The sequence below is a fragment of the Saccopteryx leptura genome, chromosome 9 (genome assembly GCF_036850995.1).
Source record: "Saccopteryx leptura isolate mSacLep1 chromosome 9, mSacLep1_pri_phased_curated, whole genome shotgun sequence".
Taxonomy (NCBI): domain Eukaryota; kingdom Metazoa; phylum Chordata; class Mammalia; order Chiroptera; family Emballonuridae; genus Saccopteryx; species Saccopteryx leptura.
The window spans coordinates 50,606,094-50,633,318 of record NC_089511.1 but is presented as its reverse complement, the minus strand read 5'-3'; the positions used below and the strand labels follow the sequence as shown (position 1 = coordinate 50,633,318).

The window sequence follows — 27,225 nt, the reverse complement described above, 5'->3', positions numbered from 1 at the left end:
TTTGTAGATGTTCTGTTAACAATTCAGTGGACTTTAATTTATAGGCCTGAAGGCTGGAGGGGAAGGTGCTTTCACTGAACTTCCTCTGTCTGTGTCTGTTTCCCCAAGTTGACATCAAGGTTATACATATATATATATATATATGGAAACTGCATCTAACTACCTTATTTCCTTTTTTCCCATTGTCCCAAGTTACAAATGTCCAGTTTCCCTCACTTCAGTCATTGCTGAAGATATTTAAAATAGATATAAGGATGGCAAGAATGGCAAATAAGAAATCTGAGATTGTCACTAGTAAGCTTGGTGTCATTGGCAAATTACAATCACTCTGAACACTGAGATTTTTGTTTGAGTCTTTGTCATAATGTTGTGTTACTTGAAGGAAATGAGCAGAGATATCTCCTAAAATCCTTTCTAGATATGTGGTTTTATAATTTGTAAATACCAGAACTAAACTTTTTCAAATGCTTTAACTTTTTTAAACCTTACATTGTTAGACACTTGTTAGCATTTTTATTGATTTTCTTCTCTGAAAGTAAATTGATCAGTCACTCCTTTTTATTTATTGAATATATTGGGGTGATACGGGTTAATAAAAACCATATAGGTTTCAAGTGTGCAACTCGGTAACACATCATATGCATATTGCATCCTGCACTTATCAACCGAGGCCAAGTCTCTTTCTGTCACTCTTTATTCCCCCTTACCCTCTTCCCCCTCCCACACCCCCTGTTCCCTCTGGCCTTCACCATACTGTTGTCTATCTGTTTTTGTTTAATCCCTTCACTTTTAACCTAATCCGCCAATCCTCCTCCCCTCTGACAGCTGTCAGTCTGTTCTCTGTATCTATATAAATCTGTTTCTATTTTGTTTGTCAGTTTATTTTGTTCATTAGAGTTCACATACAAGTGAAATAATATGGTCTTTGTCTTTCTCTGACTGATTTATTTCACTTAGCAAAATACTCTCCAGGTCCATCCAGGCTGTCACAAAAAGTAAGGTTTCCTTCTTTTTTTATGACCAAGTAGTATTCTATTGTGTAAAGGTACCACTGATTTGTTTTTTTTTATCTACCCATCTAGTGATGGGTATTTTGGCTGCTTCCAAATCTTGGCTGTTGTCGTTAACACTGCAGTGACCATAGGATTGCATGTGTTTTTTTGAATCAGTGTTTTAGGTTTCTTCAGATATATTCCCAAAAATGGAATTGCTGGGTCATAAGGAAGTTCCATTTTTAATTTTTTGAGGAAACACCATACTGTTTTCCACAGTGGCTGCACCAATTGCATTCCTTTTTCTCCCAATGCTTGCCAATACTTGTTGTTTGTTGTTTTTTTATTTGTTTGTTTGCTTTTGTTTTACAGAGACAGAGAGAGAGTCAGAGAGAGGGATAGATAGGGTCAGACAGACAGGAATGGAGAGAGATAGCATCAATCATTAGTTTTTCATTGCAACACTTTAGGTTGTTCATTGATTGCTTTCTCATATGTGCCTTGACCGTGGGCCTTCAGCAGACCGAGTAACCCCTTGCTCAAGCCAGCAACCTTGGATCCAAGCTGGTGAGCTTTGCTAAAACCAGATGAGGCCGCGCTCAAGCTAGTGAGCTCAGGGTCTTGAACCTGGGTCCTCCGCATCCCAGTCCAACACTCTATCCACTGCACCACCGCCTGGTCAGGCTGTTGTTTTATTGATTAGAGCCATTCTAACAGGTGTGAGGTGATATCTCAATGTGTTTTAAATCTGCATTTCTCTGATGATTAGCGTTGTTGAGTACCTTGCCATAAGTCTATTGGCCATTTGTATATCCTTTTTGGAAAAGTGTCTATTCAGATCATTTGCCCATTTTTTAATAGGATTGTTTATAATTTTGATGTTGAGTTTTAAAAGTTCTTTTATTAAAAGAGCTATTTAAAATTTTTTTTTAGATTTTATTTATCTATTTTTATATAGAGAGAGAGAGCAGGGGGGGAGGAGCAAGAAGCATTAACTTGTGCCTTGACTAGGCAAGCCCAGGGTTTCGAACTGGTAACCTCAACATTCCCAGGTTGACACTTTATCCACTGCACCACCTTAAAGCTCTTTATAAATTTTGGATATTAACCCCTTATCAGATGTATCAATAGCGAACATGTCCTCCCATTCTATAGGTTGTCTTTTAATTTTGTTGATGGCATCTTTGCTATGCAAAATTTTTTAGCCTTATATATTCCCATTTGTTTATCCTTTCTTTTATTTCCCTTGCCTAAGGAGACATATTAGAAAAACTATTGCTATGAGAAATATTTGATATTTTATTGCCTATTTTTTTTCTAGAGTTTTTATAGTTTCGAGTCTTACATTTAATTATTTAATCCATTTTGAGTTTATTCTTGTGTTTGGTGTGAGGAGGTGGTCTATTTTCATTTTTTGCATAGATCTGTCCAATTTTCCCAAAACAATTTAGCACTGTACACTCACAACAATTTTTCTTATTTCACAAATATGTATAGAGTATATCCTATATACAAAGCTTTGTGGGAAGAAATTATCATTATTCCTTTTTTTTTTATGAGGAAAGAAAAGCTCAGAGAGAGGAAGTAATTTATCTATAATCACACAGCCAGATGTGCAGGAGGAGCAAGAGTTCAACCTCAGGTCTGTGGCTCTAATGACTATTGTTTTAATTCTCAGCATATATTCTCTGGAGAACTGGGCTAATATTTCTGAGATTATTCTTTGTACTCTCCAAAAGCAGTTTCACTTTTAGCTTTAACGTATGATTAATTACTTTCAAAATGATTGAGTTATTATCCCAATAAATGTTTACAAAGTTACCTTTCAGTAAATCTAGTCTAAAACAGTATCATCACAATGTCAGAAAAAAAGAACAGAAAACTCTACTAGAGGTTAACATCCTATAAAAAGAAAGCTTCACTGAGCAGTCCCAATACCATATATGTCCAAATCTTCCCACTTGGCTTTTAAAAAAAATGTAGCTGAGAAACTTGGAATTTGTTATTTTCCCAAGTGGGAGCAAGTTCCTCAGAATCCTTAAAGTATCAAAAACCTATTTTGATTTAAAAAATCATTGTGATTCTTAAGAAAGCACTTCAGTTACTTAAGGGCATTATATACAAACAATTTCACTCTTACTTCCAAAATCATATTGTAGGTATTCAAGGTTTCATTCAACTAAAAAAAAAAAAAAATACAATCAAGCCAAAAGTACAATATGGACTTTCTAAATCTGAAATAAAAAAAAAAAAGCTTGTAAACATTGCTTCAAAAAGTGTTCTCATGAAAGCAATTCAAGTATAAAAAAAATAAATAAGAACTTTCCAGATGTTACTACTCTGGTTATGTGTTTGATTCTTTTTTTAATTTTGTCTGTCTTTAATATAGAAAATCAACTTTGTCAATGCCACAGCATACTTTTATTCTCAATAGAAAGGATTAGAGATCATTTCTCTCATACAGAGAGTGTATGCATAATCACATTAACTAAAAAGTCATACTGAAAATGAGCAACACTTTTTACCTATCTCACTCAATTTTGGGAATTTATCCCATATATAAATTTTAAAAATATATAGAGAAAGTGAACACAAGAATATTATTTGCAGCATTGTTTATGCTTACAAAAAACAAATACTATCAATATTAATAAGCTGAAGTCATGAATACTATGAAATAGTACATGACTATTAGAAAGACCAACATGGCCTGATTTGCATAGAATTCTAGGAGCTATCATTAAGCCAATATAAATAAAAATAAACACAGTAGGATGCTAACAAGTATTGTAGAGTTACTCCTTTTCAGCTTAAAACAACTGGAAAACTCCAAATGAACAGAGAAGCTCTCTTGATATCAGCAATTTCCAACCTGTGTGCTGTGGCACCTAGTGTGCTACAAGAATTTTTAAAACATGAAGTACCTGACTATTCAGTCAGGGGCACTGACCTCTTTTTCTTCAGATTATCAGATTTTTAAAAAATGACAACAGTAAACACAATAATAGCTTTTTGGTGTGAATGAATATAAAAATTATACCTATTTATTTTTCTCAGATCTCAAAGAATATATTTTTGGTGTGCTGCAGAATTTTTGTAATTAACTTGTGTGTGCCATGAGATGAAAAATGTTGACAATCACTGCTCTATGTGAAGCTTTGCATAAACCCACAGGAAGGTTAACATTAGCTGCCTGAGGGAAGGGAGGTGGGGAAGAAGATCATAGGGAGAAATGATTTAACTGTTCACATCTTTTTATTGTCTGACAACTAGCATGCATCACTTTGGCAATTAAAGAAATCAAGGAAGTAGATATAGCCCAAGGAAAGATTAAAATCAGCAAATGTGAAATATAGTGCATGCTCTTAAATATCCAAAGGCATGCCCAGATTTTAACATGAGTACGTATGCAAAACTACAGAACAAAAAACTTTCCCGCTGGTTTCTTTACTATCAAGAAACCCAGAAGTCCAGAACCTGTCTCATTTTGCGTGGACATTCTCCATCGATGCCCTGAAGCCAGATGGTATGGCTAGGTAACTAGAAGATTTCAAGGCAGGATGCTTCAACCCCTGCCTCCATCCATGAGGATTTGCCTTGATAACAAACCAGGAAACCAGAGAAAATAAAAGGTACTACTACTTATCTCTTGCTTCACTATGTCTAATGGAAACTAGATTTTCTTTTTTGGCCCTGCAGACAACAGAAAGCATAGCTTACTTTTGATTTACCCTTGATCCTATCTCATAATCACAGACTGGATAACATTTCTTTTTTCTAACCTAGTAAAAATATAAACTATTGCCCCCAAAAAAGTATTTTTATACACTGACAGTTTCAAATGAACATATCAACATATCACAAACTTTCAAAACACTTTTTACAATGGCAATTGGTCAAATAAGTTTGTAAATATGATGTATATGTTTGCTCGCTTATAGTTTGCATTGGGGGCTGGGCAATGCCAGGTATAGTGGACTGTCAGGTTGCAGGTCCCCTTCCTGATTGGGAGGGACCATTGTCTTGCTAATGTTTACTGGGGGGGGGGGAGATTCTGCCCCCACCACCCCACCGAGAGGTGCAGAAGGATTTCTTTTTTCTCTCCTTCCTGATCCTTTACCCTCCATGGGAAAAGCTGGTTTTCTGCTTTTCCCTTGGCTTTTCTTGTGGCTTGCCTGTTTTGATGAGACACCAATAAACAGAATGGCTCACCATCCTCCGATTCTGCCATTTCTTTACCATCTGCCCAAATTTAATGAGAACCTGCATGTGAATGGCTACAATGGCGGCAGCGGCCCCTGGCCTTACAGCAATTCATGCTCATACAAATATTGATCAACTTATGACCTATGATGCAACTTACGACCATTCGACTTTATGACCACAATCGCTAGCCACAACTGCTTCGCGTCTGGCAGTGCAAGCATTGCCCCGCTGGGCTTACGACAGTGTGGACCAGCTTCTGGCAGCACTACCATCTCTGCGTGCACCATTTCAACTGTTATCTCAGACTCGGTATAGCAATTTGTGTTTTGTGTCTTGGATATTTTTCATCAAACCCCTCCCAAGATGTCTACCAAGAGGAAATTGTCTGCAAATATTAAACCAATTGTACTGGTAATGCAGTGTTTTACTTAAACCTGATGAATGTAAAAATAAGAAACAAAATGGTGCAGAGATGATACAAATGGCATAAAATGAACAAAGAAAATTATGATATATAACAATAATGCAAGAAAATTATGATAAAATATGACCTAAAGATTTTTATAACATCATTTCACAGTACTGTATATATAGCCTACTCAACTTACAACCAAATTGTGTTACGACCGGTCTGTCAAAACCAATCATGGTCGTAAGTCGAGCACTAGCTGTATAGGGTAACCAAATGTGCTGTTTTAATTTTTTTCCATTTCCTGTCTTGTTTATCTAGGCACCATCTAACACAATATCTGAGCAAAGAGACAAATTAAAGAGGCCAAATAATTGTATTAATGCAGAACTGACTTCTTTTTACCCACAGTACAACTTCATTTTTGGCACTGACCATTGGTTACTAAGATGAAAATTAGAACATTTCTCCACAGTGTTAAATCACAAATGATGCCATCAGCAAGACTACTTCACTTCCAGTCCCTTGGGGATTTCACATGAGGGGGTCACAGATGGAATGAAATAGCCTTTCACAAGAAGACTGAATGGCACTTTCCAAGGGAATATAGTTTTAAAAGCTTATAGCCCATTAGATATGACCCACAATTTATACCCTAAAATTGTAGAAAGGCAATAGATATTTATAGCATCCCCCAAAACACTCTGCTCTACTTTTAAAAATATTTAGACGTATGTAAGTAATCATATTACTAGATTAAAATTTTTTCACCCTGGCCGGTTGGCTCAGCGGTAGAGCATCGGCCTGGCGTGCGGGGGACCCGGGTTCGATTCCTGGCCAGGGCACATAGGAGAAGCGCCCATTTGCTTCTCCACCCCCACCCCCTCCTTCCTCTCTGTCTCTCTCTTCCCCTCCCACAGCCAAGGCTCCATTGGAGCAAAGATGGCCCGGGCGCTGGGGATGGCTCCTTGGCCTCTACCCCAGGCGCTAGAGTGGCTCTGGTCACGGCAGAGCGAAGCCCCGGAGGGGCAGTGCATCGCCCCCTGGTGGGCAGAGCGTTGCCCCCTGGTGGGCGTGCCCGGTGGATCCCGGTCGGGCGCATGCGGGAGTCTGTCTGACTGTCTCTCCCCGTTTCCAGCTTCAGAAAAATACAAAAAAAAAAAAAAAAAAAAAAAAAAAAATTTTCTAAGGAGGACCTCAGAGTACAACAGACCATGTTAAGATTTACTTAATTATGTTTCAGGATCACATAATTGTCAAAGAGATCAAACAACCTATTAGAAGCTATTAGAAATTTTTTGAATAGCTGATTTAACTTTTTCTTATAATAATAGATTCTTAGTCAGGGGTCCCCAAACTTTTTACACAGGGGGCCAGTTCACTGTCCCTCAGACCGTTGGAGGGCCGGACTATAAAAAAACTATGAATAAATCCCTATGCACACTGCACATATCTTATTTTAAAGTAGAAAAAAAAATGGGAACAAATACAATATTTAAAATAAAGAACAAGTAAATTTAAATAAACAAACTGACCAGTATTTCAATGGGAACTATGCTCCTCTCACTGACCACCAATGAAAGAGGTGCCCCTTCCGGAAGTGTGGCGGGGGCGGATAAATGGCCTCAGGGGGCCGCACGCAGCCGGCGCGGGCCGTAGTTTGGGGACCTCTGCTCTTAGTTCTTAATGTGGGGAGGTGGAGTGAGTAGGAAGCCATTTCCATTATTAATCTCTGACCTGATACATTTTTTTTTACTACTATTCATTTTCCATTATTTCTCTCTGCCAAATATGAGTTCAAAGGTTTTCTCACAGGGGTTTTAGGAATTTCCCTTGCACTAAGATCAATGTTCAAAGAACCCACTATACAAAGTACACTATTCGTTTCTCTTAAAGAACACAACACTTTGGCTTTTTAAACACATGCCTCAGTGGTGGGATTCAAATAATTTAACTACCGGTTCTCTGTCCTAATGACCATTGTAAGTAAAAAAAACACAAAGATATACCAAAGATAATTCAGTATTTTATGCATTTAATACATAAATAAGAATAAAAAAGGTACACAAAACTAGATGTCATAATAAAGCTTTTCAAAATATTAATAAAAATATTAAATAATATCTAAAAAAACAATAAAATTGTTATTTAAGATATTTCTACATATATTGCTTCTTGATTGGCGTCCTCACTTGAAATTTTATTCACCTATGGGTGCAGATGAACATTAAAAAAGAGTAAGGATGTAAATTTGTGATTTCCACATTGGGTGGCTGCCCAGGCGCCCACCTTAGAGAGAAGTCTGATTACAAGTACCATTTTAACAAGCGGTTCACTGAACTCAACAAAAAATTACATATCGGTTCCACCGAACTGATCAATGCAAACCAGCTGAATCTCACCACTGATATTCCTCCAAATTACTACTAATTGGGAAAATAATATACCATATGTATTCAATGATACACTTTCCAAACACTTTATGTTTGAGAATAGACTTTAAAATTTAACTGCAGGCCATTTTAAACTAGTTGTATAGTTGTTAAATATTATGCTCCTGCTGCCATCTTGTGGTAATTACTGAAATCTCCATCTTTCTCCCCCTCCCTCTTCCTCCATCCCTTTTGACCCCATATCTTTTGTAGGGTACCAAAATATATTAAAACTTAAGAACTTCCTCTTTTAACTAACTAGAAAGAAAAAGTTTACTATGGTCTGGAAGAAAAATGTATTGCAGCAAATTCCTTCTCCTGCCTGTAAAATAATCCCACTTCTTATATTTTTCTTAGTTATATACAAAGCTATTTTTTTACATTAAAACAAAAACAAAACTCTGTCATTGTTTAGATTAATCTAGTGCATTCCTTCAAGCAAAAAGAATAAAAATTGGTAAAATATATTTGTATTTTATGAAAGATTTCCCTTCCGGCCCTGGCCAGTTGGCTCAGTGGATAGAGCATCCGCCTGGCGTGTGGATATCTCCAGTCCAATCCCCAGTCAGGGCACACAGGAGAAGCAACCATCTGCTTCTTTTTCTCTCCCTCCCCCCCGCTCTCGTCTCCTCCCACAGCCAGTGGCTCAGTTGATCTGAGTGTCTATCTTAGGCAACTGAAGATAGCTCAGTTGATTCAAGCATGGGCCCCAGATGAGCAGAACATCAGCCCCAGACAGGGGTTGCTGGGTGAATCCCAGTTGGGGTGCATGCAGGAGTCTGTCTTTATCTCTCTTCTTCCCACTTCAGAAAAAAAAAAAAGATTTCTCCTTCCAAACTTTTTCCAAATTGTGTTTTTAAAGAGAAAGAAAAACAAAAGCGTCGTGTATTTCTGGCTATAAAATGCCACACTATTGCCCTTCAGAGCCATAGGCACTGGCTCTCAGGATCTAAGGAAGAGCCCTGGGGAAGAGATGAGACCCTCTCTAGGAAGAGAGCTTCCCAGCACCCCGAGGCTAGATGGAGACAAGCAGCCCAGCACCCCTTTATTACGTCCTGGCTCTCCTGCTCCCCTGTGAACCCTGCTGTGGCACAGCAAAGAAATCCATATATCTGGGGGGAAACTGAATGTTCTTCTGACGATATATTAAAATTATCCACTCTTAGCTAGACTGATGTATCATGAGAGGAAGAGCATATTGTAGAAAAGCCACCACTGTCATCTACCTCTACGACCCTACTTCAACTCCTGAGAAGTGGACAGAGCCCTCCAGGGAGTCACCTGACGATAGACACAGAGAGAACTCAGTTAGCCAGAGGCTTACAAAACAGGGTAGGAGTGAGCAAGAAAACAAACATGAAAATAGTTTGTTTCACTCTTTGTTGAAAATGATTTGAAAGCAATTTTCCTCATCCTTAATTATGCACACATATCTATGTGATACACATCTGTACTTTATACTTTTTTTCCTTAAAACTTAGGCTTATTCTAAGAAATAATAGCCATACACCATGGATTTGATGTGATAGTAACATATTTTCCTCTAACACTTACTAAAATTCTTTTTGTGTGTGTGTGTGACAGAGACAGAGAGAGGGACAGATAAGGACGGACAGACAGGAAGGCAGAGAGATGAGAAGCATCAATCATTAGTTTTTCGTTGTGGTACCCTAGTTGTTCACTGATTGCTTTCTAATATGTGCCTTGACTAGGGGGCTACAGCAGACCGAGTGACCCCTAGCTCAAGCCAGTGACCTTGGGTTCAAGCTGGTGAGCCTTGTTCAAACCACATGAGCCCGCACTCAAGCTGTCGGCCTCGGTGTTTTAAACCTGGGTCCTCCGCATCCCAATCTGATGCTCTATCCACTGCGCTACCACACTGTCAGGCTAAAATTCTTAACTGTTACTATAAATAAACTCACTTGTGTACCATCTAGCAGCACCCCTGAGATCACTAATAACATGAACATCACATTACGGGAAATGTTGTTCTGAAAAGCATGCACTGAGTCGAGTGTGGAGCATCTAAAAACTGTTATTTATTAAGTACGTCACTTTAAGAGTCATAGGGTCAAGATTTTGATTATTTTAGACCCACAGTTCAGATCAGACATTCTCATACATTTTTCCTGCGGTGACTCACAAGACGGATGATGTTCCCATGTACAACATGCTCTTGTAAAAGGACGAGACCGTCTGTGGATTATGTGCAATTTCCTGCCGTATATTTGTAATCCCACCAGTCAAGAAAGCCAACTGGAATGCAAGTAAGAAGCTATCCCCAGGGAGATGCTTGTGAATGCACTCAACCTTATTTTCTAAGAAACAAATAATTCATGAATTTTGATCTTTAAACTATTATTTATTCATCTGAACATCACAACTAATCAAACACACACCACTGTGTGTCACAACATCATAGCTAAAATCTGTCAGAGTAAGACATAGGATGTTGTACTGGATGTTTTAGAATGATCTTATACTCCGAGAGGTGATTAAATGGAATATGAACTGATTTTATTTTCCAAAAGGTTCATTTCTTTGTCTGTTTTTAATACATTCTAGATAAGTGCTGCTGTTACCTTTTCTCTGAAAATTAGCTTGTGTGAAAAGTATGGAAAGCCGGGGCAGTTATTTGGTTGGAATTTTTACTGTAAACAGACCTGGTTTCTACCCAGGAGTTTACAAGCTAAGACATATAAAAAAAAATCTGTTTTGAAAAATTTTAGTATATGTAGCTAAGTTCCTTGGTGACCGTTATCCAAGGTGATGCATGAAATTACCATTATCCACACCATGAGGGGACTGAGAGGCATCAAAAAATATTAACATTTACCCAAAGGCTTTAAATTTGCTCATCAGACAATAACTGTATCATGTAGTTGGACAAACAAACCTACAAATATTTGTAAAATGCAAACATTCAAGTATTTTTAAGATCCCTATAAAGTTTATCGGCAGCATTTTTGCAGCAGTAGAGGTCAGAATGCTCAAATAAAGATACCTATGAGGATTTAAAACACATTCTGATGAGCTCTCTAAATTGGACTAGAAAATAGGAACAGTTTGAATTAGCAACAAGTTTAACTAAGAGAATAATTTAAGAATGCAGTTGTATAACCTTTATCACAAGCAAAACCTTCAAACTAAGTCTTAATAAGGAAATTACAGCAAATGTCTTATTGGATTTGCCTTAATAAACACTCATAAAATCAGCACATTTATATTATCACCTCGCACATCAAAGTACTATCAATGTGTTCATATACAAAAAACTCCCAGTATCAACATTTAGGACCAATTTCCAAGAATATGTCAAATCAATATGCACTTTTAAAGGTTAAACAAGTAGTCAACATACCGGGCAAGACAAATTACAGAAAGTGTTTTTAGCACCCTGGCTGGTTGGTTCAGTGGTAGAGCATCGGCCCAACATGTGGATGTCCCAGGTTCGACTCCTGGTCAGGGCGAACAGGAGAGACGAACATCTGTTTCTCCATCTCTCCCCCTCCCCCTTCTCTTTCTTCTCTCTAACCCCATCCCACAGCCAGTGGCTCGATTGGTAGGAGCTAGTTGGCCCCAGGTGCTGAGGATGGCCCTGTGGACTCTGCCTCCAGTGCTAAGGATAGTTTGTTTGCTGAGCAATGGAGCAACAGTCCCAGATAGGCAGAGCATCACTTAGGGGGCTTGTCAAATGGATCTGGGCGTATGCGGGAATCTCTCTCTGCTTCCCCACCTCTCAATTAAAAAAAAAAAGTATTTTTTAATTTTCTGGTCAATTTAAACTTTATATGGATTGAATTTAAAACCACATTATTTTCTAAGATACTATGGGTTTCTATTATATTGCTACATAAGAAACAATATGAAAATGTTTAAAATAAAAGCAATATAATGTATACAGAAGTTTGAGATCCACTGATAATGTTTATTGAGTAGTTCAGAGTAAGGTTAAAAAAGGGAAACTATTACTTAAGAACAACAATAAATAAAATAATGAGATAAGTTCTACTATCTGTCTTTATATATTAAAATAAATCTATTTCAAGATATATTTCTGGAAATATCCATTTTTCATTGAACAAATATTTTAAATCATGGTATATTTTCAGTATAAACAATTAGTATTTGTAAAACTTTAGAAAATTTAAATGATATATCTGAAACATCTAGAGTCATGAATGACTTTTAAAGGTGAGAGTAATATCATGAGCAAGAACTCTCTTGTTTGCTGTTATTTGTTGTTTGCAAGAGAATTTGGTTTGGCAGGAGTTACAAATGTCCAGCTAGAACAGAGGAACACGGGACCCCAAAAGAGAGACACACATCTAGGCAGATCAAAAAACAAAGCAAATGAGGTAAAAAAATGATCACTGGGTAAAAATAGAAGGTTGTACCTCAACAAGGAGAAACAAAGAGCGGTTCTAGTGCCAAGACCCTGTTCTGAGAGGCAGTGTGCCCAATACCAAGCGCAAGCACTTGACAAACTGCAAGATGCCACAATCTACTTTATAATAACAGCGCAAGAAGTAAATCCTGCTTTCTACAAGAAACTGATTTGGGCTAACCTGGAGGAGTTTCAGAATAATAACTACTATAAAAATATATATAAAACTGTAAAATAAATAAAGTAGCAATTTGTATGCATATATATGTGTTTACATATATATTCCTACACACACATGCATATACCTTACCCATACAGATAAGCAGATTAATAACAAGTAGAGCCCCCTTTCTCTTCGGAACTCCACAGCAGAGCACACCCACAAAGCTAGGCCCGGTATTGCTTTTTGACAATTCCCAAACATCTGAGCTTTCACTTTTGTGAAACAGATATCCCATCCTTGGTTTAATCTCAGGGGTCAGAGTAATTTCCAAGAGCTACAAGAATCCTAGATAACATTGAGTCCTAAACCCTGATAACAAATTGTCAATGTCAAATGAAAATAATTATTCATACTGTAAGTAACTGTGAAGTCACCTGAAAATCTTATCAACATAAAAGTTTGAATGCGTTCTCAGCGTCTCCTACACAGTATGATAAAAGGCATTTTAAGCCCTGGCAGGTTGGCTCAGCGGTAGAGCGTCGGCCTAGCGTGCAGAGGACCCGGGTTCGATTCCCAGCCAGGGCACACAGGAGAAGCGCCCATTTGCTTCTCCACCCCTCCGCCGCGCTTTCCTCTCTGTCTCTCTCTTCCCCTCCCGCAGCCAAGGCTCCATTGGAGCAAAGATGGCTGGGGCGCTGGGGATGGCTCTGTGGCCTCTGCCTCAGGCGCTAGAGTGGCTCTGGTTGCAACATGGCAACACCCAGGATGGGCAGAGCATCGCCCCCTGGGGGGCAGAGCACCGCCCCTGGTGGGCATGCCGGGTGGATCCCGGTCGAGTGCATGCGGGAGTCCGTCTGACTGTCTCTCCCTGTTTCCAGCTTCAGAAAAATGAAAAAAAAAAAAAAAAAAAAGGCATTTTAGTTAGGAAAGAGGGAAAAGATACGACACCTTTTGTTTTCTTAGGTCTGTTACAAAAAGATGAAGGGATTAAGCAAAGAAAAATAAATCTTCTACCTATAGATAATAGTGTGGGGGTTGCAGGAGGGAAAGAAGTGTGAGGAGGGGTGGAGGAAGGTAGAGGTGGTGACGGGGGACTCTTGACTTGGGGTGGTGAACACACAATGCAATATATAGACAATGTATTGTAGAACTGTACACCTGAAACCTGTATAATTTTATTAACCAATGTCACCCCAATATATTCAATAATATTTTTTTCAAAAATTGTTTCATAAGGGTCAAATTTTTAATGAGCCCATGATTAAATTATAAACAATCACTCTAAACTTTCAATCAATGTCTCAGATAAACTAAGAACTTCCGCTGAACTACAAATTCATTTGAAAAATATACAGTATCTGATTTCAGAACTAGAAAAAAAACCCCAGAGCAAACTAAGTCTTAAATAATAAGTATAAATAGATGGTAAATTAAAGATATAGATTCACCAATTCTGGAACTGATATAAAATTAAGAAACCTAAATAATTTTTCCATTTCTGAGGTTCTTTAAAAGGTGATTCAGTAATTATTTGCTCATCACTAAAAGCAGGTACTAACCACCTCTATATAGCTTTGACTGAAAGTTGATGAGATGTGTATATGTTCAGAACCTATCATCTTCAAGTTACGTGTGGTGAACATGTGGTTAGACACAAGGCTTTCAACAAACCATCCTACCTAAAAATTCTCCCCTCTCCTCAACCCGCCTTCCCTTAAAAACTCTTGTCATACATATTATCCACCTGAGTGTACTAAATGAATATCCTCTCCCAGAAGTTCCTGTTAAAACATCATTCTGGCCCTGGCCGGTTGGCTCAGCGGTAGAGCGTCGGCCTGGCGTGCGGGGGACCCGGGTTCGATTCCCGGCCAGGGCACATAGGAGAAGCGCCCATTTGCTTCTCCACCACCCCCCCCCCCTCTGTCTCTCTCTTCCCCTCCCGCAGCCAAGGCTCCATTGGAGCAAAGATGGCCCGGGCGCTGGGGATGGCTCCTTAGCCTCTGCCCCAGGCACTAGAGTGGCTCTGGTCGAGGCAGAGCGATGCCCCGGAGGGGCAGAGCATTGCCCCCTGGTGGGCAGAGCGTTGCCCCTGGTGGGCGTGCCGGGTGGATCCCGGTCGGGCGCATGCGGGAGTCTGTCTGACTTTCTCTCCCCGTTTCCAGCTTCAGAAAAATACAAAAAACAAACAAACAAACAAAAAAAACCATCATTCTGTTAGTAGAGAAAGGATAACTTGGTTAATATGTTAATATATTGCGTATTAGTAATAACTTCCTTTTGATTATAGGATTGATAAGGATGAAGGTATTAGCATGAGGGGTCTGTAAGGCAAAAGGGTACAGTGAATGGTACCCAAAAGAGGCAACCAAGACCATTTTCACAACTGTATTATTCATAAGCTTTGGCTATGACATGACCCTGAGCTGGAGAAGTTGGGTTAGCAGGAGGAAGATGGAACGTTTGGCGGATGACAATCCCAAGAGCAGAACAGAAGTTCCAGCCTGGAACAGCACAGCCAAGGTGTATGTTGTCGGATACAAGAGCTCATTGGTCACTTGTTCAGGAAGTCATTTTTGCACTAGCTCTAAGAGTTTGTTTTATCTTAGTTTAACTTGGGACAGATTCATTTCTTCCTATGGAAAAGATTCACCAGTTACTAAGATGGAACTAGCTTAATTCTAAGGCTATGTAGTGCAACAGTTTAGAACCTGGCTTCTAAAAAATGCAGTATCTGGGTTTGAGACTTACAGCATTTGTTAACTGTAAGATCTTAGGCAAGTGACAATTTGTTCAAGCTTCATATTTCTCTCGTTAAAAGCATATGTTAGTTAGGATTGTTGTGAAAAATACAATGTGCTACTGTAGGTAAAGAGTTTAGAATTGTGCTAAAATTGCTAAGATGAGCTATCTTTATTATTATTGTCATTGCTTTGTGTATTTTTATATGAACAATCAATGAACTGAGCACAGAATTCAGCTAGTACCCACTCATTTCATTGAAGTTACTTATATCAAAATTAGGCCAAATCCTTTTATTTAGTCTACAGGATAACCAGACCTGAATCAAATCAGAAATGCAAAAAGCAATGAGTTTTCTGGGACATCCATCCCAAGGCGTTCACATCCCACTAGAAGGAGGTTCAAATTCCAAATAATGAACTTCCATCATCAAGAATCAAGGGATTTGTGATGAAAATAGCTAAAAATGGCTTTGAAATACAATCTATTATTCTTGCAACAGATTAATTTTGATTCCAGTCTTTGCTTAAGCTAATTTAAAAACAACAACAACAACCATGTGCTAAGCGGGCAATCAACATATGGAATTTACGTGTGTATAAAAAAACTAAGGGAAAGAGTTAAAATAGTAAGTAATTCTTAATGAGGAGTACATGCATGCAGGGCATCAAGAGTTTTCCAAAAAAAAAAAACCCACGTAAAATACTTGGAGTTATTTGGCAAAAAGTAATGATATAAATTTTAAAATATTATCATCTTCCAAAACAGCTTACAGTTTTTCATGATAATCAATTGATCCCTAGTGGGCATTTCCAAAGAAGCTGAAAATGAGCCCTGCAATAAATCGGATGTTTTCTTTTTAAACATGATCATCATATGGTATACTTGATACTTATGCTAAGAGCTCAGATCTTCCCTTTCCCTGGTATAATTTTCATCTCAGCATTCCTTAGATACTTAGGTCATCCTTAATGGATATTGTGCCTTCTACCCTCTGTGGACACACATAACCTGGTTAATTGTACTGACTTGATTACAAAAGACAGTGAATTTTCTCATTTCTCTCCATGGCAATAAATGATTAGGATATTTTTGTCCCCTATTATGTGTATATTTTAGATCACAATAATTTTCTAACACAATGATTATAGGCAAAAACGTATTATTCTGCCCATCAAATTTAATTCTTATATTTTGAAAATACATTTAAAAACTAGAGGCCCTGGCCAAGTGTCTCAGTGATAGAGCGTCATCCCAGCACACCAAGGTTGCAGATTCGATCCCCAGACCTGCACGAGAAGCAACCAATGAGTGCACAGCTAAAATGGAACAACTAAGTGGAACAATGAGTTGATGCTTCTCTCTCTCCTTCAAATCAATGGAAAAATTAAAAAACAACAACAACAACTAGGTGTCCTAGTAGATTTTGAAATGAACCTGTAGCATGAATAGCTATCATTTAAATCATATAGCAACTACAATTGAACATTAGTTTTGCAATAAAGCAGCCTCTTTCAGCCCGGGTAAGCCCATCGCAATGGCATAGCTTTTAACAAAGGATGCACGAAGTCATGGGATATCTACTCCCCAAGTCTAAATTTCTAAAAAATTTTAAAAAACATAGCTTTATTTTGAAAGCATTTTATCTGCTGTTAATTGCTGTACCTCAGAAAACACTTTTTAAATTATTTTCTTTCTTGGCCAAAATAAGGGGTCTTGCCAAGGAACCTTCAGTTAGTACTTCCTCTTTAGGTGTTAAAATGAGTACCTAATTCCAAGGGTTACTATCCCCAGATAGTATACATGTCACAATTCTTTACACTCTAATGACTCTGCTTGCAGGAAATACGCAGCACACTACCATTTCAAAGTATAAGACTAAGTGCTGAGTGGGAAGAAGTTCACCCTCCGTCCTAGCCTAAATCAGCACTGAGAGGAAGGGAGGAAAGCACTGCAGCTACTGGCTTCAGACGCAAGCATGGGCCTGAGCTCCACATGCACACTCATCATCAGGATGAATGTTCTTACCCCTCACATGACAATGATGGGGGAGTGGGAGAAAGGGACTGAAAAAGGAGGACAGGACAATGTGTACATATGAAAGATTATCCATTTCCTCCCTGTACATCAAAAAACTCCTCTCATTCCTAGAATTTCTTGTCCAGGACAATTAAAATGCCTCTTTGAGAGCTAGCTCCTGAATGAGAATGAATTCTGGGAGGGTTTCCTCCTGTCCTCTCCAGACCTCGATGACATCTCTGTGCTGTGCAGGGATGCTGGTTACTCCTTGAGGGGCACAGCCTGGACACAGAGATTTAAAATTTCAAAAATGTGATAAAGCCCCAGCCCGTCAGCTCTGGGAGGCCAGCAGCTGCCGGGTGACCCGCTGGTGAAGTGGCTTCTTAAGGAGGTGGGCAGATTGATTCCAGCTGCTGTGCTGGGGCAGGGCAGCGGCCATGGAATGCGCAGAGCAGAGCAGCGGAGGAAAGAGGCTGCAGCAGCTCCAACCAAGGGCAAGGCCGAACAATAGTTCTGTTTGCAGTCTTGGCCTCAAGAAGGAAGAATACCATTCATTCATCTGATAGGGTCTTCCAAGGCAGGCTGGCCAAAAGGTGGCATGTGGATAGTGTCATTTTATTAGCGGAGTGTCATTCAGGAAATCTGAAAGCTGTCCCCTGAGATGTCTGTTTAGAAGGGGCCCACAGTTCCTAAGAGTTCCTAAGGCAATCCCTTCAGCCTGATTTCTATTTTTCTCCCTCGCCCACTCCCTGCTCCAGGCCCTCTTCTAATAGCTTTTACCAATGCCCATTCTCGAATCTCTTCTCCGCTCTCCACTTCTCCCACAAGAACTGTCATTGATACACAAGAGAAACAGATCAGGAGGGGTGCACTGGAAGAGTGGGGGACATTGAGAATTCTGGATTGGATGGAGACCCAACAAAAAGACATGCTCTTTAGAAGTGCTCGCCTCAAAGTCAGAGGGTTAAGGAAAAGGGACTAATTTAGGGGTCCCCTGAGCCCCAAACCCAGACACCAAGTGATCTAAGAAGAGGGAAGGGGTAAGAGGTAGGAGGGCATGAAGGCACGACTAATGGAATATTCAATATCCTGCAAAATGCACTTTGGGCCATGCACTTCCAGAGACTAAAAGCCAGTAATGGGCTTTGGAGTCTGCACTTCCTCTCCCTAATGTCCAAAGGCGCTTTAATGCTGCAGCCAATCGATCAGCCTTCTCCGGTGTAGGCGGCGAGTGGAGTGCAAAAGCTTCCTACTTGTGGCCAAAATCGCCCAGCCTCCTCTGCACACCACGAACAAGCGACACATAACTTTGAACTGGCAGCATTTGGCTCCTCAAGTTCCCAATGGGAGGAAAGTAAGGAGCCTGAGGCATCCGGAGAAATAGCCCCACCCCCCTCTTCATGCTATCTTTTCCAGGGAGAGAGAGAGAGGCAAAAGGAAGACGAACCGGGAAGGCACATTATCCAACTTGGGACGCGGCTGACCAGTAGCCCCAAACCTGCTTCAGGTGCAAGGTCACCAAGCCGCGTTCTAACCCAGGCCAGCTGGACTAAGGTATGGCACTTCTGGAAGGGACGCAAAGCAAATGAACATCCAAAAAGCGGGGTTTCTTTGCAGTTTCTTGCTGACATCACAGTTGACTGGAAAGTGACCCTGTGAATAAACCTCCCCGCCCCCACCCCATCCCGGAGACCAGATCCCTGAAGGGGAGAAGAGTCACTGTCCCGCCTTCCACTTCCCCTGCCCTTGCGCCCTCTGTGAAGGGCTTGGGCTCTGGGCAAGTTCAGTCCCTACATTGAACCCGATCCTGTCCAGCCTTCTGTCGCCCCTCCCCAGGAGGCTCCGGCAGCCCCACTGAGCATGCCCCATGGCCTCGGTCTCCGAGTGGCCTCTGGGGAACTCTCCAGGCCCCAGGACGCGCAGGGTTCTGTCCCAGGATGGCAGCCCCCACAGGAGCGCGCAAAGGAAAGACAACATTGACTGGAGCTGGGTGCCGAGTGACCAAGTTAGCGGGCGCGAACAAACTTTCCGAGGTCCTTCTCCCCACCCCCACGCCACTGGGGCGCGTCTCCTGGAGGAGCTCGCCTTTCCCAGCCCGGCAGAGTCAAGCACAGCACGTGATGGGCAGAAATAAAAATAAACACTTCCCATTCCCGGGCCGCCGGGGCCACCCCCACTCCTAACGCAGAGAGCAGAGCCCTGAGCCGACGAGACCCCACCACCGCAGTCCGGTCCCCAGCCCCGAGCCTCCGCCTGGGTCCGGCATCCGGGCCCACCCACCCGCACTGGTGGCCTTTGCTCTGGCCCGCCGCACCCTGGTGCCTACCTTTCGGATTTGGTGAACTTCCGGAATGCCTGTCGGAGGTCGTGGAAGGACCTGTACGTCTGTGGCTCAGCTGAGATCCCCTGTGCCCGGGTGGTCCGAGGGCCGATGTGGGTCGAGGGCACCGGCAGCACCGACTGGCATTTGTGGAGCTTCCTCTTCAGCTCCTGGATTTCCTCCTCCTTTTCTGACAGCCGCTTCTCCAGCTCTTTGATCCTCTCCTCCTTGAGCATGAGAATCTTGGCAAAGTCTTCTTCCAGCTCGCTCATTTTTTTTTTTCCCTGAGCCCCTCCACAAAACTTTTTCTCGGGCGGTAGCAGTGGCTGAGACGACAACCGGGCGAGGCGAGCGCAGAGTAAGTGAGTGAATGGGGCGCTAAGTACTAGCGCGCAGCAGAGTGCTGTCCCTAATGCAGCGCCAGGAGCCGCTTTCTTCGATCCACTTCTGCTGAATGGACTAAACGCACCAAGGGGAGGATGAGAAGTCTAAAAGCAATGGAGAGGACAGGCAGAGTGCTAATCCCCAGCCTCCCTGGGGAATAGATGATTATCTCTCATTGAGAAACCAATTACAGCTGCCCTTTCTCCCCTGAGACCCCCTCCTTCGTCCCCTTTTCCCAATCACTCCCTGAGAACACCACGCGCGCCACCTCACCGAGAGCCTGGTTTCTAGCTGGGAGGGTTGGACCAGAGAGCCTGGTCTCACCCCATCACACAATAATCACTCTTCCATGCTATATGGTACCAAAGAAAAGGGGTGGGATGGGGGTGGGGGGGAGCTTTATGCCACTTGATCCTTGAAATAGCAACAATTACCATGTGATCTGACAGATGACGCAGTGCTTGTAACTGGAGCCTAAGGAGTGTGAGTGTGTGTGTGTGTGTGTGTGTGTGTGTGTGTGTGTGTGTGTGTTCATAAATATTAAACTGCCTTTAGACAATAACCTGCATAAATCTATCTTTGTTTTCACCTTTTTCTTCTCTTCTGCTCCGGATAATAATGCAGGGTGTGTGCATGTGTTTCTTACTGTGAAGTCTTGTGGTTATGACCCCAACTAATAAGAACGACAGGACAATAGCAGATCCAGGATTGTTTTTTGTTCATTTGTTTGTTTGTTGTTTTAGGTTGTTGTTGTTTTTTAGTATAAAATTTTACTGGAAATAGTGAACTCAAATTGTTGGTGGGCAAGTTGGATGAAATACGTATGATAAAACAGCCAATGTTTACAAGAAAAGAGAAAAGCCATGCATTAGTTGTAAGTTTCTTAGAGTCTGAGTTTTATTTCATCTGTTTCAGTTAAAAGTTGTCCATAGAGCATCCCCATTACGTCACAGCATCGCTATGGCTGTGAAGTGGAGGCTGCCAGTGCTAAACTGCTGGCTCACCCTTCCAGCTCCAAGTTTGCAGGGCAATTCTGTCTGTAATCCAGATCTCTCCCTCACTTGCACATCCATCACCTTACCCTATGCTAATGAGGTTTCTCTATCTATTTGAGCCTGAGTATTTGAGAATTCCTATGCTTTCTATTTTTAATGTGTATATATCATAGGGGGCATTTTTCATAAAATAAATCACTGTTTAAGAGTTTGGGTATAACTAAAGTCACCAGTTCAAAACCCTGGGCTTGCCTGGTCAAGACACATATGGGAGTTGATGCTTCCTGCTCCTCTTCCCCTTTTCTCTCTCTCTCGTTCTTTCTCTCTCTCTCTCTTCTCTCTCTCTACTCCCTAAAAATGAATAAATAAAAAAAGTTAAAGAAAAAGAGTTTGGGTATGTGAAAAGAGCAATTCTTCAGGTAATGATCAACAAATTAGCAAATTTTTTAAAGAAAAAAAAGAATAGATCCAAACTAAGGTACCAAATGATTCTCACCTAAATAGCAACTTTCCTTCAAAAGACAGATCAATATATAATCACTAGCTACATTTTTAAAAAATCTTTCTACCTTGTCTGAAGCACTTCAGTAAAGCAAAAGCAGGTATATACTTTGGTTTCTAAATAAATCCTAAATATATATTCTATTCTGGGGTTTTCTTTATTATTTACTGTTAGTTCTAGTCATCTGATTATTTTAAATTAAAAACATTTCAAACCACATCTGAATTTCTTAATCACACCAGATGCTAAGGACTGGCTTTGTCTATTCATATTTGAGAAAGGGCTCTCTGTCTTGTTACTGTGCTGTTGCTTCTATGAACAACTTAATCTGCTATAATCCTTTTAGAAACACTCAAATTAATTGACATTTAAAAATAATACATTAGAAAGACACTTTTATTACACTCAATAATCTAGGCATAGGTTCAACTTTATTTATGGAAGATATAAATAGATTTTAAATGACACGTAGGTTTTTTCAAGTCTTACACTATCTTAAATGAAGATATTATTCGCATATATTTCTCATGCTTATTAAAAAAGGTAGCATTTAGACCAACATTTTATACCCACATACACACACACACAATACACACACACACACCCTACCTCAAAACCCTAAATTTATCTATGTCTTATAAAATTAATCTTATTTTTTAATAAGTCAGTTTTAACTTAAGAAATGTTGACACCTATGACATTAAAGTCTTGTTCACTGGCTTAAGAAATACTTAAAATACATGAAACACTTGAGAAAAGAGAGCCTGGTAGAAGACTATACTTTGACTTATTTAAAATAACAGTATTTTAGAGTGAAAGCAACTTTGAAGATGATCTAATCCAACATGGGCTCATACTGTAAAGGAGGAAAATGAGCCTTGAAAGGTAAAGTCCAGGATCACACAAGGGCAGCAGTTGGAATCGGAGCTTGCCCACAGAGGGTCCTTTCCCTGCCATGCTGTTTCCAGCTTGAAATCAGAAAATCTAGAAAGTATACGATTCTGACAAACTAGTGGTCAAAGATGTGACTTTACCCCTTGTAGTTTGCTTTCAAATCTGCAGCAGTAAAGTTTCAACTGTCAAAACAATATTTATGAATCCTTAGATATGATTTTTCCTTAAAGGAGAAGGTCGCCATCTAGTGCCCTTGAAGAAATTTGCTAACTAAAAACGTCACAAAATGAGGTAAGGTCCTTAAATACCTCTAAGTGTCTTTTCACGTTCTATATTTGAAAGATATAGAGAAAATTTGAAAAATTTTGTGACAGAGTAAAACATTTTTAAATATTAAAAGATTTAAATCTCTTAGCCACTAGATAATGACGACAAAGATAATAAGCATTTACTGAGTGTTTAATATGGGCCAGCACAGGGCTAACTAAACCCGTTAGGTAACTAATTGGTTTTAATCCTTATGATGACTCTATAAAGTAGATACTCTTTTTCATTCCTATTTTTAAAATAAAGAAATTGATGCTTAGCCAGATTAGGTCATTTTCCTCTGGCCCCAGGTTTGACCCAGGTTGTCTTACTCCCATACAGCACTGCTTCTACCTGAAATGCATTCTAATGTCCCCTTCTCTATCAACCCAGTGACAAGCAAACTCTAAGTTCTTTGTTAATGAGGATCCACTAAATTTTAAATCCTGTGCATACCCTGATCATTTACTAAGACTCTGGTTTCTAAATAATATCTTTTCGAAGGTGTTTTCTTTATGATAATAATACATTATATATATAATTAAAATTTTAAAAAAGAACATGTACCTTTAGGTGTTATGATTGTGTTTTGCCTCTACCCATCCCCCACCCCCCAATAAGGAAATCTTGTTAAAGAACTTGAAGTCTTATAGATGTGAGTAGAAGATTCCTGTTCTTTAATCCAGGTCAGAGTCATAAATAAATAAATAAAACTGACTAAAACTCAGTTTGCTTTTATTACTGCTATAGACCGGGAGTTCTAAACAATGTCAGTGGTAAGATACTCCTCTCCCCAAAAGTATTTAATGATTTAAGTTCAAGCAATTTCTGCATTTACTGCTGAGTAGATGGACCACTCCCATTGCCCCACTCCTGGAACAACACTGACCTTGATGCATAATACAAGGATCCAGGGCAAAAATAAAAATGAAAAAGAAGTAACCTGCAAATGGATGGGGGAAAAAAATCAAACCACCTTTTTGTTTTCAATACTTTACATGCAAACTTTTTTTGACTATAAAAATGACAGTATTTATGGAAAACTGCACGCAATATATTTTCTATCAAGGGATGCAATTGGTGAACACAAATACTGGGTTTGGAAGCAATAGATGTACTGTATAATTATATCTCAGCTCTGTCACTTCCCTACCTGGGAAAACCCCTAAACTTCTCTAGGACTCAATTTTCCCATTTGCAAAAAGAGGAATGGGACCCCCCTGGGGTCCATTTCATCTTTCTACCTTCAAGATTCTATGGAATTCTGCTTTCCCTGTGACTCATATGTTGAAATGATCACTTTGTTCTTACAGTAACATTCACCCATAAACTTCAACTGAGTTTAAAATGTTAGAAGAAAGAGTTAAGATGGAGTCTGGTTGGTCCTACGTACTTTGTGATTGACAGGTGCTTGGAGCATTTTTAGTTAACTCTACATCATAGTAGTTATGGCTTTAACATGTTGCCTAAACCATGTTCTGATGACCCTAAAGTATGGTCACACCTTGGGCAAGATAAAAGTCCCAAGATATACCCACATCTATGTTAGCTACCACACAAAACATGAAAATAGATAATGAAATAAAATCCCCTCAGTTAAACAATCTTCAAAATTAGTTAGTTTCCACTTAAGTTATTTAATAAACCAGTTATTTTTTTAATAAGCCCAAAAGCAAACTGTATATACATAAATGTTTTTGGTGTAAATGAAGTTATTTCTTATGATACAGCAAAGTGATTGCCTTTCATGATTTTCTGTGACATCTGTATTCAAGTTTGAAAAAAATAGTTTTCCAGAACTCTGAAAATTAAACTAACAGATTACGGTACTTATAATTTTGCAATATAGTAAGGACCTGGGACCTGGAGACAGAAATGCCATGGGACTTCCAGCAAATAATTTTATCTCTCAGAGCTGCAGTTTTCCCAACTATAAAGTAGAAATAGAAGTATTCAATTCTCTTGCACCTGGGTCTTTAAAGCTAAAATAAAGTAAGATAAAAACAAGATATTATTATTTAAATGTGACCCTATATAAACCAATAAAATGGCAGTGTATCCCCTGCGTTGATTCTTGGCAGGAAAGCAGCCCAGCAGAGAGGACAGTCTTGGAGGTCGTAGTGATGGTAGTGCTAATATTTATACACATGCACCTTCTCCAGTTATTCAAACACTAATCAATGCACTTCTGTGAAGTGATTTTGCAGATGTTATTAAAGTCCCAAGTCAGTTTGTTGACTTTATGATTGAAATCATCTGGGTGGGCCTGACCTAATCAGGTAAAACTTTAAAAAGGATTGGTGTCTATCTGGAGACCAGGATATTAAGTGTTAGAGGAATTTGACTTCCCCATTGCTGCCTTTGAAGTCAGAAGGGACCACAAGATAAGGAATCCAGGTGGAATCTAGGTGCTGCCAGGGTCCAATGACCGAAAGCCAGCAATGAAGTAAGGACCTGAATCTTAACTGTAAGAACTGAGTCTTGTTACCACCATAAGAGACTGAAAGAGGACCCTGAGCCTTATATGACCTTGAGCGGAGAACTCAGCCTCGCTATGACCAGACTTACAATCTGAACTGTGATATAACAAATGAGTGTCATTTTCAGTCTCTAAGTTTGTGGTAATTTGTTAGACAACATGATAAAACTACCAAATTGCTTGACCACCATTTAAAAAATGTCCATTAAAATGCCAAAAATATTTTACCACTCTCGGAAGCCTGACTTTAGTAGAGTCATTTTTAGTGAAACTGTTTTAGTGCCGTTGAAATGAATACTTGGAGACATCAAAAGTTGTTATAAATTTTAAACCCTTTAAAGCACACTAGTGACAATTCCAATAGACTTCTAAATATGTCAAACTCTCTTCCATAAAATATACATATTTTTAAAGATGTTCCTTATTGTGACTGAAATATAAACCTCCCAAACCAAAGCAATGGAACCATTCGTGAGTTTAAGCTACTACAGGGTAGAACATGGTGTAGTTTACCTTGTGTATGTGAACTAGTTCTGTGACCTTGGGCAATTATTTCATCTGCTGATCCTTAGTTTTCTCATCTGTAAAATAGTAATTTTTTAATGGTATTATGTGTTTTGATAATGTGTTTGGCTATGGGAATACATTTAAATGATCTTGGATTTTTATTAAGTAATTGGATATTTCCATGTCATCCATGGAAATTTAGTGTCCCTACATCCCACTTACTTCCAGGCTCAGGAACTAATCAATCTTTTGAGGAGAGGGTTGGGAAAGGAATAAAAGTCCTTTTCTAAGTTCATCTTTTTATTTGTTTTGAATTTGTGTGTATGTATGTGTGTGTGGGAGAGACAGAGAGAGTCAGAGAGAGAGACAGATAGGAACAGACAGAAAAAGAGAGAGATGAGAAACATCAATTCTTCATTGCAGTTCCTTAGTTGTTCATTGATTGATTTCTCATATGTACCTTGACTGGGGGGCTATAACAGACTGATTGACCTTGGCCTAAACTGGTGAGCCTTGCTCAAACCAAATGAGCTTGCACTCAAGCTGGCAACCTCAGAGTCTTGAACCTGGGTCCTCCACATCCCAGTCCGACACTCTATCAATTGCACCACTGCCTGGTTAAGCTGTTTTGAATTTTTTGGTTTAATATTTAATGTGAGAGAAACTGGACTCACCTACTTGGAACATCTTTTTATAAATTATAAAATTTTGAAAGTAGAAACATTGGGTCCTAGCCAGTGGCTTAGTGGATAGAGAGCTTTGACCTGGTGGTCGGACATTCTGGGTTTGATTACCAGTTGGCGCACACAGGAGAAGCGACCATCTGCTTCTCTCCCTCACCCTATTCCCTTCTTCTCTCCCTCTTCCCACCCTGCAGCCAGTGGCTTGATTAGAGCATGGCTCTGAGTGCCAATGATAGCTTGGTTGGTCCAAGCACATCAGCCTCAGGTGCTAAAAATAGCTCAGTTGATTTGAACATCAGACCCAGATAGGGGATGCCATGTAGATCCTGTTTGGGGTGCTTGTGGGAGTCTGTCTCACTATCTCCCCTCCCCTCACTTAAAAAAAAAAGAAAACACAGGCCCTGGCCGGTTGGCTCAGTGGTAGAGCGTCGGCCTGGCGTGCAAGGGGCCCCAGGTTCGATTCCCGGCCAGGGCACACAGGAGAAGCGCCCATCTGCTTCTCCACCCCTCCCCCTCTCCTTCCTCTCTGTCTCTCTCTTCCCTTCCCACAGCGAGGCTCCATTGGAGCAAAGATGGCCCGGGCGCTGGGCATGGCTCCTTGGCCTCTGCCCCAGGCACTAGAGTGGCTCTGGTCGCAACATAGCGACGCCCCGGAGGGGCAGAGCATCGCCCCCTGGTGGGCAGAGTGTCGCCCCCTGGTGGGCGTGCCGGGTGGATCCCGGTCGGGCGCATGCGGGAGTCTGTCTGACTGTCTCTCCCCATTTCCAGCTTCGGAAAAATACAAAAAAAGAAAAGAAAACACAAACAT

The 27,225-nt window shown here is 40.1% G+C and overlaps 1 protein-coding gene across 1 annotated transcript in view; it reads right to left on the bottom strand.

The window, feature by feature from the left end:
• PRKG1 (protein kinase cGMP-dependent 1) overlaps positions 1–20,418 on the bottom strand; it is a 1,422,417-nt gene extending 1,401,999 nt beyond the window's left edge. The window contains exon 1 of the mRNA XM_066349797.1: positions 19,674–20,418. Within this exon, the coding sequence (XP_066205894.1) occupies positions 19,674–19,939 (266 nt within the window). The 5' untranslated portion in view covers positions 19,940–20,418. The remainder of the gene's footprint in view (positions 1–19,673) is intronic.
• Positions 20,419–27,225: the final 6,807 nt, after the last annotated feature.